The 13,662-nt window shown below is 40.5% G+C and overlaps 1 protein-coding gene across 1 annotated transcript; it reads left to right on the top strand.

The window, feature by feature from the left end:
• Positions 1-3,009: 3,009 nt before the first annotated feature.
• On the top strand, positions 3,010-9,269 carry tent5a (terminal nucleotidyltransferase 5A). The gene is made up of 2 exons (XM_014011931.1): positions 3,010-3,979; positions 6,518-9,269. Exons 1-2 carry the CDS (start codon positions 3,548-3,550, stop codon positions 7,331-7,333), a joined length of 1,248 nt encoding a protein of 415 aa, XP_013867385.1. The 5' UTR covers positions 3,010-3,547; the 3' UTR covers positions 7,334-9,269.
• The last annotated feature ends 4,393 nt before the right edge of the window (positions 9,270-13,662 follow it).

Genomic DNA, 13,662 nt, shown 5'->3' with positions numbered 1-13,662 from the left:
TTGCAGTCTTTATACGGTTAAAATATGTTTATCCAAATAAAGTCTAATATTCCAACTAATCAGGGCATCTTTAATGATGTCGCTGAAATGTACTGAACAACCTGAAAATAAGCTGTTAAAGCTAAAAGAAGCAAAACACTATCCAAAAGATATTTTTTAAAGGTACAAATAGAGACATTATGGGTGAGAGCAGCCAAAGGTTTGCTTAAAGTTACAGTAGCAAATAGTAAAAGGTAAAATTATCAAAATGAGCTAGGGGTTAAAAGTAGCAAAAAGCTAGCTAATAATCAAAAACGGGAAATTGATAGCTAAAAGCAGCTAAATTCTTGTTAAATGCCAAAATAGCTAAATATAAAGAAGTCAAAAATAAATGCTAAAAGCTACAATTAGCTGACAGTTAAAAGAGGCAAAATACTGCAAAAATGTTCAAAAAAAGTAACTAGCTAAAAGAAGCTAAAATTATCTATCAAAGTAGCCCTGCACTTTCCGGCTTAAGTTACAATCAGCCGTTTCTGCTGCGGTTAAGTTTCTTCAGTGTTTTTGAAAAGTGCTTTACATCGACCTGTAAGGAAACAATAAGCTGACACTTACAGCTTTTAGACAACACATTTATCAGGAACAGGAAGTTCCAAAGTTGCTAGCAACTGATTCATAACCTGTGCTTAGAATATAAATAAAAATTTCCAGAAGAATTGTGAGTCAAAAAAATAATGAATCACGCTGCATTCTTCTCTCAGGACTGAGAGCCCTGCAGAGAACTCATYGCACCCAACAGTTATTTTACCAACTACTTAACCATTTCTCACATTCAGTTACGTAACAACTAGGAGAGCTTTATTAGATCAGTCAAGAAAAGAGAGCGTGATTCCACACGTACAACACGCTCCATGAAATCCAGACAAAAGTAGAAGGTGTTAGGGAAGTGAAATGAGAATGGAAGGGGCCGCTGGGGTGGGGGTGGGGGGAGTCACTTGAAGCACATTAGCCTATAATCTCTTAACGAACTTCCTCGTGGAGTAATAGTAAAAAGAGGGACAGGAAAGAGGATGAGCAAATGGCAGTGGACAAGTAGGAAATGACAAGAGGAAGAGATGGCTTGATGCCAAATATGTTCTGATAATAAAAATTCTTGGTCGCCTTATGTCGGTTATAACAAGGGACTAAAAGGAGACTGAAAAAGTCCACAGACATGAGGAGAAACTGAAACATAAACACAGACACATCAGCTGCTTTGAGCTTTATAGTTATAAAGACATGTTTGCATGATTTGAGTCTGGATGTGGTGCTTGGTCTGGCAGCCTGACAAGGGGTAGCTTCCTGAATCCCCCGCCAATCCTCGGATGTCGTCAGACATCAGGAACCAAGCCGGTGTCATCCACTTGGTGAGTCAAAGGTCAGGTAAGAAGCCGCTTGGTGGTAACTATCCCAGGCAGTAAGCCTGACACCGAGCCAGTAGGTGAATTGAAAGAGTGTGACTGACCTGCCGTGTCGTGCCGACCTGCAGAGATACTTTGTCTGCAGCTTGAAAATAATGAAACAAAACTGCAGCTCCAAACCAACAATGCTCAACATTTGCATTGAAAAGAAGTGGATCATATTAAAAGATTTCTGTTTATTGTATCTGACAGCAAGGCTCAGAAAAGAGACGTTATGAACAAGCAGAAAAAAAACGATATTGTAATGACTTGATCTAAATGTGCACTGCAAAATGACTTGAATCAAGCATTTGAGTCATAGCTGATACTATCACCTGCTTATAGTTTTTCTTTAAAAAAGACCAACGCATTTTCTGTGTTTACTGATTGTAGTTCAGGCAGAGCTTCCATAAAGAGCTCCAAACTGGAAATGTAAGTGTGTATGTGTCTGTGTGAACTGTGTGTCACTGCACTTAGAGGGTAATCTGCAATAAGCTGGTTAATGGGCTCGTCTGCAGTGACGCAGATATACTCATCAAGCTCTGCGCTGAGAAAGATTCTGCATGACAACTAATCTGCATCGGCGTTGACCCGTACCCTACATGTGGACAGCTTATGTCTTAATTATTAGACGTTTGACATGAATTTATTGAATACAGAAATATTGCACTGGATTGATGTTGTGTTTTGCACATGTTGCATTTCAGGGTTTTTGCAGAGGTGTGCAGTACTATTCTGGGAGCTGCACAGAATTTCTCATGATCGATGAAAAAGAAATCACCCCTAGAGGGCGCATCAGCGCATCTTCAGCCTTGCCTACAAGTAATCAGGATGGATTTTAAACACTTAAACTCAATAAAATAAAATAAAAGTTTATATTTGGGAGCTGTTTTTGTTAGTTACCGAAATGCAAAACAAAAATGTGTATATTGAGGTGATGATAAGCGCAAAGCCTTGAAATTGTTCTTCCTCATCCATGGTTGAATTGAACAGAGGAGAAATGAAAGTAAACTTTTATGAACTGGAACTTTATAATAAGAAAATACACAAGAAGTGGGCGAGGGTTCTTTGGAATGATAAGTGATGGAAGTGACAGAAACAAAGGACATTATATGAGCAGTTTTAGTAAAAAGGCCCAAAATGACTTATTTTGGCGGAAGTATTTATCTGTACTTTCGATTTTCATTGTTTACTCAAATTTTGTACAGTTTAGATTTTAAATATCAAACATTTGTCTATAAAGTTTATGCAGTGTGATTATTTGATACAAAAATAAAATTCTATAAAAAAACTGAAGCAAATAATTATATTTACCTCAACAAATAGTGAGCCTGCTTTAGTGTTTTAGTATCATTTTATAGCATAAATGTTTTAAAGGTGATTATTGGTGCTTAATAAAGTGCATGCAGATTCGTGGATAAAGCATTATTAATATCAAATTTATTTACTTACTTACTTACTTATTTTTTGTGCTCACAGTCCAACATGACGCCCTCTCCCAGCCTCAGACCCGCCTCAGTCTTTAAGCTTGCCTCCAAACCACTAGAAGCTGATAGTAAGAATAGCTTGTCAATCAAACCGACCCGCCCCGGCGCTCGTCGGACTGGGAAACGCGCACACACGGTTCTCAGCCTCCCCCCGCCAGCAGCTGTACAACGGTACCTCTCAGGCACCACGCACTGCCAACAAGCGAGCAAAACGGCCAAAATGTGATGAAGGAAGCAGCCGTACACCGCTGCGCGCAAGTAGGTGTGGATTCGGGTGAGAGAGAACTCTTAAAACCATGCGTAAAAGTTGTGCGTAAAAGTGGAACTTTTGCGCGGGTGAGATGGATGCGTCGGTGAATATCTGAGTCAGAAAACAGGGAGGGGAAGACTATTTTTAGTATTTGCAGATAATTTTATTGGGGTTTTTTTTTCTTTTTTTTTTTTTTTTTTTTTTTTTTTTTTTTTTCATTGTGGAATGAATTCGTCTGGTGCGCAGACTTTGTGCGAGAAGTAGGACACGCGCGGCCCCGCGACTTCTTTCCGTCATGATGTTCAGGTTTACTTAAATCTGCATCTTTCTGATGCTTCTGTTGGAACTGGTGGGAAGCTTTACTTGTTTCATCCCTCAGTCTACCTCTGGTCGACATGGACGGGAGGAGTAGCGAGTGCGCAGCGGCCGACAGCTGCTGCGCCGTCGGGGACAGCGTCAGTCTCAGCGTGCTCAACTGGGAGCAAGTGCAGCGGCTGGACGCCATCCTCACCGGATCCATCCCCATCCACGGCCGCTGGAGCTTCCCCACCCTGGAGGTGAAACCCCGGGACATTGTCAAGGTGGTGCGAAGCCGCATGGAGGAGAAGCGGATCCACGTCCGGGAGGTGCGTCTGAACGGATCCGCGGCCAGCTACGTCCTGCACGAGGACAGTGGTCTGGGATGGAAAGATCTAGACTTGATTTTCTGCGCCGAGCTGAAGGGAGAGCTGGAGTTTCAGACTGTGAAGGAGTTGGTGCTGGACTCTCTGCTAGACTTCCTGCCTGAGGGAGTGAATAAAGAGAAGATCACACCACTGACTCTGAAGGTAACACTCACTCACTGTTCAGGCTTTTAAACTCAGAAATACCAAAAAATATTCCCAGCTTTTAAAAAATGGAACTGAGTTCTGTTCAGAACACGTGCAACCACAGTGACACAAGCTGCGAACATTTAAAAAAAGGTTTGTTTGCAATTCAAAAAGGATTCTGTCTAATTTATTAATCATTTGGCCCTTAGTTACCTAGAAACCGAAGACTACCAAGGCTACTGAAGGCCTACTGACAGATGTGACCTGCAAAACATGATGAATGGCTAAGATTTTTATCTGCACAAATAAAAATGTTGCAAGCCAGAGTTTTCTTCTAGTTCGTTCTAAAACTCATTTAGTCATTCTTAAATCAAAAATCATGCACATTATGGTCAACTTAAGGATCTGTTTTTAGAAAAGAAAATGTGCAGCTGCAGCTGTGAAAGGGAGGACAAGTGAGCAAAAAGGTAGACGATTTCCAAACATGCCAAATAAATATTAGGCTGAAGTACCTTAGCACAAAAAAACATTTGCAACACATAAGAAAACGTTTTCTGCAGGTGTTAGAAGAACTCAATGACCTGCTAGAACTCTAGAAAACACACACAAATCACTGTTCTGAGTATGTGCACTGCAAAAATTAGTGATCTAAAAATAACTTAAAAACTGCTAGGTTTAAGTCTGAATCTTCTCAAATTAAGGGTGTCGTTACACCACCAGTAAAGTCTTTCGGTCCACCTATTTGGTCTGCAACAAAAGTAGACTTTTTTTTATTTATTTTTTTTAGTGTGGTTTGCATTAACATTGTGCTTTTTTGCAAGTGAACTACATTTTAAGTTATAGCCACGTGGGTGACGGTCATTGCTCCCATTGGACAGAAATGACGGGGGCGGGACAGAGCACAGACCCAGAAAGAAAGATGGTGCGGTTAATACAACTGCAATACCATTTAGAATTTCAAAAGCAGCTCACTCACGGCAGTTTCACATTATACTTCTAATTTTGGGCCGGTATTGGCAAAAGCGTGCCGCAAGGCAAAGGAGACAAGAAGCTCTGTGTTCCCTGACCCACAACGGCTCATGTTTGTAGCGTAGTGTTAGCATTAGCAACACTGGATGGCAAGTAGCTCATGAAGTCCAGAAAGGTGCCTGTTTCCTGTAGGAGGTTCAATTCGAGGCTGGTCTGTATTCACACCAGAAGTGAACCGCACCAGAATTCGTTTGCAAGCAGACCGAAACCACCGCTAAAATGGGTCTCGGTCCGGTTGTTTGGTCCACACCAAGGTTTACATGAATACATGCGTAAAAGGTCTGGACAACGGGGGAAATAAACTCTGGGACATTTAAAGGGATCCATGATTAGTTGTAACATTAGACTTTATTTAATAAACATATATTTTAACTGTAAAATAAAGACTGTAAAAATACTGTAGGATGTTCAGTTTTTATCATTTTTAAACTAAAAGTTTAAAAATATATTACATGAACGGAGCCATTTTATTTACACGCAAAGCATTCTGGGTAAATGATGATGTGGATAGGTCCTCTGTCCGCGGCTGCTAGTGAGCTATATCCACCCTGAAGGTTAATCTTGGACAATATCTGATGATCGACTATTTTAAATGAAACCAGAGAGCRTTGACAGAGAGGAGAAGGTAGAATTGACTCAGCCTGGAACTGAAAATGTGGATGGAGGACAACAGAGCTGCTTCATGGAAGAAGAACCTCAGTTTAGCCTGTTAGCTTTAGCATTAGCCCCGACACTATCACCATATATGTATTAGCTCAGTGCTGCACATTCTCCTCTCATCACTGAGGTCCTCCATCCATATGACAGAGAGGGGAACACAAAAATGACTCAGACTGCAACTGAAAATATGGATGGAGGACCTCAGTGTAGCTTGTTTGTCGCACTAGTACTGAGCTAATACATATAAGACAATATAGCGTCAGCGCTAGCGCAAAAGCTAACAGGCTAAGTTGAGGTTCTTCTTCCATGAAGGAGCTCTGTTGTCCTCCATCCATATTTCCAGTTACAGACTGAGTCATTTCTACCTTCTCCTCTCWGTCAACGCTCTCTGGTTTCATTTAAGAGTCAATCATCAGATATTGTCCAAGATTAACCTTCAGGGTGGATATAGCTCGCTAGCAGCCTCGCACCGAGGACCTATCCACGTCATCATTTACCCAGAATACTTTGCATGTAAATAAAATGGCTCCATCCGTGTTAAAATATATATTTTTTAATTTTACTGAATTAAACAGTCTACAGTATTTTTACACTTTATTTTACAGTTAAAATATATGTTTATCAAATAAAGTCTAATGTTACAACTAATCAGGGATCCCTTTAAAGTGGATCAGATGTGTAATGTGTGAATGCACCCACAGTGTAGAAATACAATTGAACTTGGTAAGACTTCTTGAAACAAGAAAATATCCAGGCATTCTGCTCTCRCTATCAATCTCAAAAGAAGATCAAAAATACTTTTTGGCTGGATACAAGATTTTTGCAGTCTGTCAACACTTAATTCTTCCCAACCTCTTTTGTTTCTAGGAAGCATACGTGCAGAAGATGGTGAAGGTGTGCAACGATTCGGATCGCTGGAGTCTCATTTCGCTCTCCAACAACCGCGGCAAGAATGTGGAGCTCAAGTTCGTGGACTCACTTCGGCGACAGTTTGAGTTCAGCGTGGACTCCTTCCAGATCCGTCTGGACTCCCTCCTCCTCTTCTACGAGTGCTCGGAGCACCCCATGGCAGCCACGTTCCACCCCACCATCCTCGGCGAGAGCGTCTACGGCGACTTCCCCACTGCCCTCGACCACCTGCGCCGGCGCCTCATCTGCACCCGGAGCCCCGAGGAGATCCGAGGCGGCGGCCTGCTCAAGTACTGCCACCTGCTGGTCCGGGGTTTCCGGGCGGCGGCGGAAGCGGAGATGAAGCTGCTGCAGCGCTACATGTGCTCGCGCTTCTTCATAGACTTCCCCGACGTGGRCGAGCAGCGGCGGAAGCTGGAGTCCTACCTGCAGAACCACTTTGAGAACTTGGAGGACCGAAAGTACGACTATCTGGCCACACTGTACGACGTGGTGCAGGAGAGCACCGTGTGCCTGATGGGGCACGAGAGGCGCCAGACGCTCAGCCTCATCTCCTCGCTGGCGCTGAGGGTCCTGGCCGAGCAGAACGCCATCCCCAACGCCGCCAATGTCACCTGCTTCTACCAGCCGGCCCCTTATGTCTCAGATGGGAACTTCAGCAACTATTACGTAGCGCAGGTTCAACCTGTCTACTCTTGCCCACCTTCCCCTCCTCACCAGTACTTTCATACTTTGCAGCATCCCATGTACGCCACTTGGCTGCCCTGTAACTGAACATAGAGTACGCCCATTTTGTTTCAAGTAAACCGAGGGCCTCATGCCCGGATGAAAAAACATCAGAATGATTGTGACGTTTTCATCACATCTTTGAGATGGCAACAGGTAAATACCAACAAAACAAAGGGTCTGGACGAGAGGAATAAAATATTGGAAGGAAACTGAGTAGTAGAAGGTGCCTGGATGGAGGCGGCGGTCTGAGTTCTGGTTCTGGCAGCAGGAGGACGAAGAGTCACAGAAAAGTTTGACTGAACACTTGGTGGGTTTAGCAGTTCAAGCCACAGTTGAGCCACAAAGTCATCAGCGTTGCAGATAAGGTCGTATTCGTCATGCTTTGTGAGTTATGACTCGTGACGGTGAACATTTGACTCAACTCGAGTTAAATGCACATCTTTTACAAAGCTAAAAAGACTAGCTGCTATAAAGACTAGCAGAGGACCCTCATCATGTGCTGAAGCTATGCATTCATTAGGACTTCTGGTCTTTATACATGTGTGTATGTGCATGAGTGTATGTATGTGTGAGTCATTTCACAAACAATGCATAAAGAGGAACAGGATACTGTTTACAACTCCAAAGATCTGCTTTGTGTTTTTGTTTGACTTTTTGAGTACAATTCAATCAACAGAACAATGCATTGCTTTATTTCCGTACAGAAATAAGTTGAAGTGCCTTGATAAAGCCGAAAGGGGAAAAAAAGTCTATTTTTGAAATTCTTTATTAAAGAAGAATAATACTGTATCTTTACAGTTTTGTACATATCATTGAATGTATTTAGGCTTTTTAACAACATTCCCCAATGCTGAGTAAAGTTTTTTTTTACACTGAGGGAAGTATCGACCAGCTGGTGTTTCTATTTTTTTTAGTTGAAGACTCTTCTTATCAGCAGCTCTGCTGTGCAAGGATACATTGTGATTAGTAAAGAGGAAGTGAAAACATGATTTCATCTTCTTTAGCAGCGCCGAGGGGGTGGGGGCTTGTCAAAACGCAGTTTCACCAGTGCACTTCTTTGTGTTTCTGCAGACTCATATTCACTTCCAAAAATGACCTTTTCTTTTGTTTTAAATGGACACAAGGTGACCTAGAGGAAGCTCATGTTTGTGTGTGGAAAAAAAAGTGTTTACATCTACTAGAATTAGTAAAATAAGTTGTTACGTATCAAATAAAGTGCAAATACAATTGTCAAATCAGTTTTTAAAGTCCTTGAAAGCTCTAAAAGGTGACACTTTAATAAGTCAAAACAAACAAGAGCCATCAGTTTTTATTAAAAAAAACACTGGAAAGTTGTAAGTAGTTTTTTTAGATTTCCACGTTTGATGTCTAGTATTTAAAAACATATGTCAGTATTTATGCACTGTAAAAGCAGGTGGTTTCCATGTGTGAGTTAAATACATGGTGGCAGGATTCAAGGGATGCTACACCACTGAGGAGTACTTCCTGCGTGAAATGATATGAAATTCAGAATGCTAATTCTCTTCTTCAACAAACAGTCACTGAGCAAAAATTCAGTAAGAAGAAGTGCACAAAGATGAACCCACTTCTATCAACTCCTTCAGTTTTTGGCTAATTTTTTTCTGAGAGAATGTACCTTTAAATATATTCAGCACGCCCTCGGAAACATGTCTCTTAATTTTCCTAATTATTTTTCCGTCTCTACTTTGTACAGCTTGTGTTGGACTGTCGTAGCAGGCGGCTTCAAAGTTGTGTGGGATCTTTTCTGTGTGAATCTGTGCTTCATTTTGGAGGGTGAAAAGCAGTTTCAACATGTTCACTGTGAGTCTGTGTGAAGGCGGGTGTGCTCTGAGCTGGTTCATGTGGATTTATGTTGCTCCGAAGAGATTGATTCYCAGTCATCTTAGCAGCTCATTAAAAAAATCTGATGGTTGTTGTCAAGTTGACTGACCTTATTAAAAAGCTAAAAATGTTCAAAAAATGCTTGTTTCGAAGTGTTTGTTTTCGCTGCCCTTGTGACATCCCGCAAAAATGTCTACAATGGGTCAACGCTCTGAGGTGCCCCCGCCAAATCCTGCATGGGCACGGCTTTCACTGCCAGCGTGAGGCAGCTGATGGCGAAGGATTTTCCCTCCACAAGACGTCACCGACTGGCGTCATTGTTCCGTTTGCCAACTCCATTAGCTTTGAGTGAACCCAAAGCAGCAGGTATGTGCGAGGGCCGTACTACCAGCCGAGCCTTGCTCTCCGGGATCACGTGGCAGCGTGCTGAGTGGATCGGCTCCAGGTCTGCATCATTAAAAGCCCGCAAGCCTAGGCCTCCAGATGTCACTTACTTAGCCTTAGTCTCTCTTCTCTGGTCCTCATTCATATTTTTTCCCCCTCATGTGTCTGTCAGTGCTCTTATTAATGTGCKTTATTACTACCGCTTTAGTTTTTACATTGAACTTAATATTTTTAATAAACCTCTATTATCATTTTTTGTGTGTTTTACAGAGACCTTTGAATGCTTTTGACCAATTTGTTCTGTGGGCTTCTTGACAAATTCAAGCAGAGAAAGATGAGCTACATAGAGATGAACAGAATCAGAATTATCCTCTGTTAAGAGGGAGAGTGACACTAAATATAGCCCCCTCCTTTCAGCCACTGTAAGGACATTAGTGCCAAAAGCTGATTAGCTTTCTTCTATACAAGCATGTACTGAGAGCTCTAGTGTAGTTGTTGTCGGCAGATTTACTGGCTATTGTTCTGTAACACATACCTGTACCACTTCCTGATAGTTTTTTTTTGTCCATGTCAGTGAATCAAAACAAGAGTTGTAAAGTAACTAAGTATAAATACTTCTTTACTGTACTTAAGTAGAATTTTTGGGTACCTTTGCTTGAGTAATTATTTTTCAGCCTACTTTTTTAATTCTACTTACATTTTCACACAGTTATCTGTACTTTCTACTCCCTACATTTTTAAAAAAGGCAAGAAGTATAAAGTCGTTACTTTTCATTGCAGCTTGTTTTTGTAAGAAATAAATACTATCCATGTAAATTGTGCCTCCTAGAAAAATTGACTTTAATTGTGGTTGAATGAGAAGTATAAATATAGAAAATTCTGATACCGTATTAGTTTATACACAAACAAATCATGTCACACTCCAGCAGAATATAATCATTAAAATCAAAGTATTTATATTTCATGAATTATATTATTGCATTTGGCTGCAGCCCTCAGATAGATGTTCATTTTGGGAAAAGTTTTGGGCAGCTTTGATATATGTGTATAAACTGAAACATCTAGACTAGTGCATCCTAAATTTAACATTAATAAATTATTTTTAATACAATATAGTCCTTTCTGCATTTTTTGGAGGGAGGCCACCTCCTAATAAATGTCCTTACAGAAAATCTAACTGCTCATTTTAAATCAATACTTTTACTTTTAATACAAAAAATATCAGATACTTTAAGACTTTTACTCAAGTAATACTCCTAAAGAAGACTTTAACTTTTAGCAAAGTAATTTTTTGTGCTTTTACTCAAGTATCATTTTGTGGTACTTTATACAACACTGATCAAAACAAAACAAAGTATCCACTTCCTTATCAGAGGCTTAAGAGAAACTGATACAAAAATTATTGAGGCCTTTCATTGTTGCACGACAATGGAAACACATGATTACCTTACACAGGAAGTTAGGGTGCTAATGTGGCGCTTAAGATGGTGTCTAACTTGGCTACAGTTGTTAGAGACGAGTTTGTTTCATTCATGAGGGAGTCTCCAAAATTTCTTAAAGCATTTTCAGTTTCCTTGCAGGAGCTCACAGCCTTGTTGCTTGAACTTTGAATGTGCTAAAAAAAATACTATGAGAAAAGCTTTTTCTCACAAAGTGGTTGCAAAGTTGTTGCAGGTGGTACCTTACTTAAAAATGTGTATGTCAAGTTCACAAGTATGTTACATACATTAGAAATGTTGGATCATATGTGTCAAACTCAAGGCCCGCAGGCCGAACGTGGCCCGCCACTGCATTTTATGTGCTCCGCAAGGGCTTCAAAGGTGTAATGTTTTAAAATAAGTGCATGCTGCTTGAAAGGCAGCATTGACGATAAACTGCATCTCCCATAATTCATGTTGATTGTGTTACCTGCAAAATGATGGCATCCTACCACTAGGTGGAGGTGCACAGGCTTCAAAAGTATTTCGCAGCCGGCGAAATTCACAATGTAAAATCTCCATTTCACCGCATTCTCGCTACTCTTGCTGTGGGTCTTTTGTATCCGAAAGTGGGAATTTCCCAATTGTAAATTGTAAATTTAAACTGTGATACCCATTCAGTGGGAATTCCCAGTCAAAAGATGGGAGAGTTCAGAGTTCAAGATGGCAGCAGCTACTCACCACAACTCATCAGTGAGTAAAACTCTTACTTTTACTTTTAATAGTATTTCTGTATTATTTATTTCAGTCTTACACACAGTGTAAGTTTCAGTGTTTATATGTTGAAACACTATTTTGATGCAGGTAACACTACGTAGAGCTCAATTATTGTTCGTGGTTCCCAGCTGTATCAATGAGGTGAGGAACATGACATTTTGTGTTTAGCTGAAGTTAGACACAAAGCATTAAAGTTAATCACAACTGACTCTTTGAGAGCAACACGCTCACGTGGCCCTCTGTGAAAATGAGTTTGACATCACTACGGTGTCCTTGTACCTATCACTTTGGCCCTGACATCAGTCCTGGGCAATCAGATTGAACATGGTGTTAAACTTAGATGACAACTCTCAAGGCAAATTACAGATTTAATCACATTTTCGTTTGCTTTAGTTTAGCATACGAACCATCTTGGGCCAAACTGAAGGGCCACCCATATGTACTTCTTACAACCCAAGCCAGCGCACTTTCCACCTTTTTGTATGACTTTATCACTTGGTGGTGACTGTTTTTGTCTACTGATGCATCACAAATTACAGCAGAATTATCACTGAGGACTGCCTTTGTTTCAAAGGTCACCAAGTGGGACAATGAATGTAACGCATGGACTTTAAAAAGTATTGAAAAATGTTGAAATATGAAGAGAAGTGTCTCTTAATTGAGAAACCCTGAAGATAAATTTTCACTGACTGGAAACAGCTGCACAGACATTTTGACTTGAATTTAAATGTTAAAGCCTACAAGTCACTGGACACAGTGAATCACCCAAGAGACGACATCAGCAGTTGACTAAAAGGAATGACTCAGGCATTTTTTGTGACACTTGTTTTCATTTTGAAAACACCTACAAGGTCTGGTGATATGTCAGCTAAAAGATAAAATTTCCTTTATCTCATTTTGATAACAAAAATAAAGGTCGAGGGGGATGAGTGGTTGACAAAATGTTCTGTAGTTCTGGGACAGTTCAGGATGTTTAGAGCAATGTTAAAAGACGCAAGGCTAATTATTTGTCATAAAAGCATTTTTTTAAAGTTTGGATTCAACAAGGTTTGGCACTTTTTGTGTCAGCCATAAGTAGAGTGCCATTTAAAATGGTGCTTAGATGTGATGCTGTGATGCTACACAAGCAGGTCTGTCAGTAAAAAAAATCATTATTGAAATCAGGTGGCCAATTCAAGACAGTTAAATATCTATTTGTGGAATGAGTAAGAAATTCAAAGGTAGTCTTGTCTGGATTTTAGTCTTTTTGGTCTGTTTCAGTAATGATCTGAGCTTCCGGTTATGTTGTATTTGCACCAAAATAAACCCAGCAGTCATGAGGTTGTTCAGTGGATTAAAATGGTGACAGAGGACCTTATGCCATCCTGTCACCACCAAAGTGTGTGGCAGGGGACCCTTAAAAATGACAGCATTTCACACTGATAACAGACATATCACATGCTTAATGACATGGCATGCACCTGCCCTGTAACTGTGATCCTTAATTCTCTGTCCTCACACCTCATGTTGTGACGAGGGGAGAACAAACCTTCATTTAGTGGAACTCTTTGCCGAAAAAAAACAGGCCTATCAAATGGTTGTCTGCCTTCAAAATGAAACCAGAAACTTTGGTGGTGTGTGAAATATTGCTGTCATGCAGAAGCAGCAGATTGAACTTCTCCTAAAAATGCTTTATACATTCAAGCAAATAAATACTGTTGTGCGAAACATTTGGAACTTGATATGTGTGTTCACTAAATGTTAACATACTAACTGTCATTTGGACAATTTTGAAATGTCACGACCAAAAATGATCACCTAAATGAATTTTTTTTCTGATTTTGATGAGTGACTTGGCTGTTTCCTGTCCATGTGCGAATATTAAAATATAAAAATACATTTCCACTTATTAAACTTCAACATTACATCCTTATTTCTGTCTGTGTCCTGAGAGAGAGAGAGAGAGAGAGAGAG

The sequence above is a fragment of the Austrofundulus limnaeus genome, unplaced genomic scaffold, assembly GCF_001266775.1.
Source record: "Austrofundulus limnaeus strain Quisiro unplaced genomic scaffold, Austrofundulus_limnaeus-1.0 Scaffold86, whole genome shotgun sequence".
Classification (NCBI taxonomy): Eukaryota; Metazoa; Chordata; class Actinopteri; order Cyprinodontiformes; family Rivulidae; genus Austrofundulus; species Austrofundulus limnaeus.
This window is presented reverse-complemented; position numbering and strand designations above follow the sequence as displayed.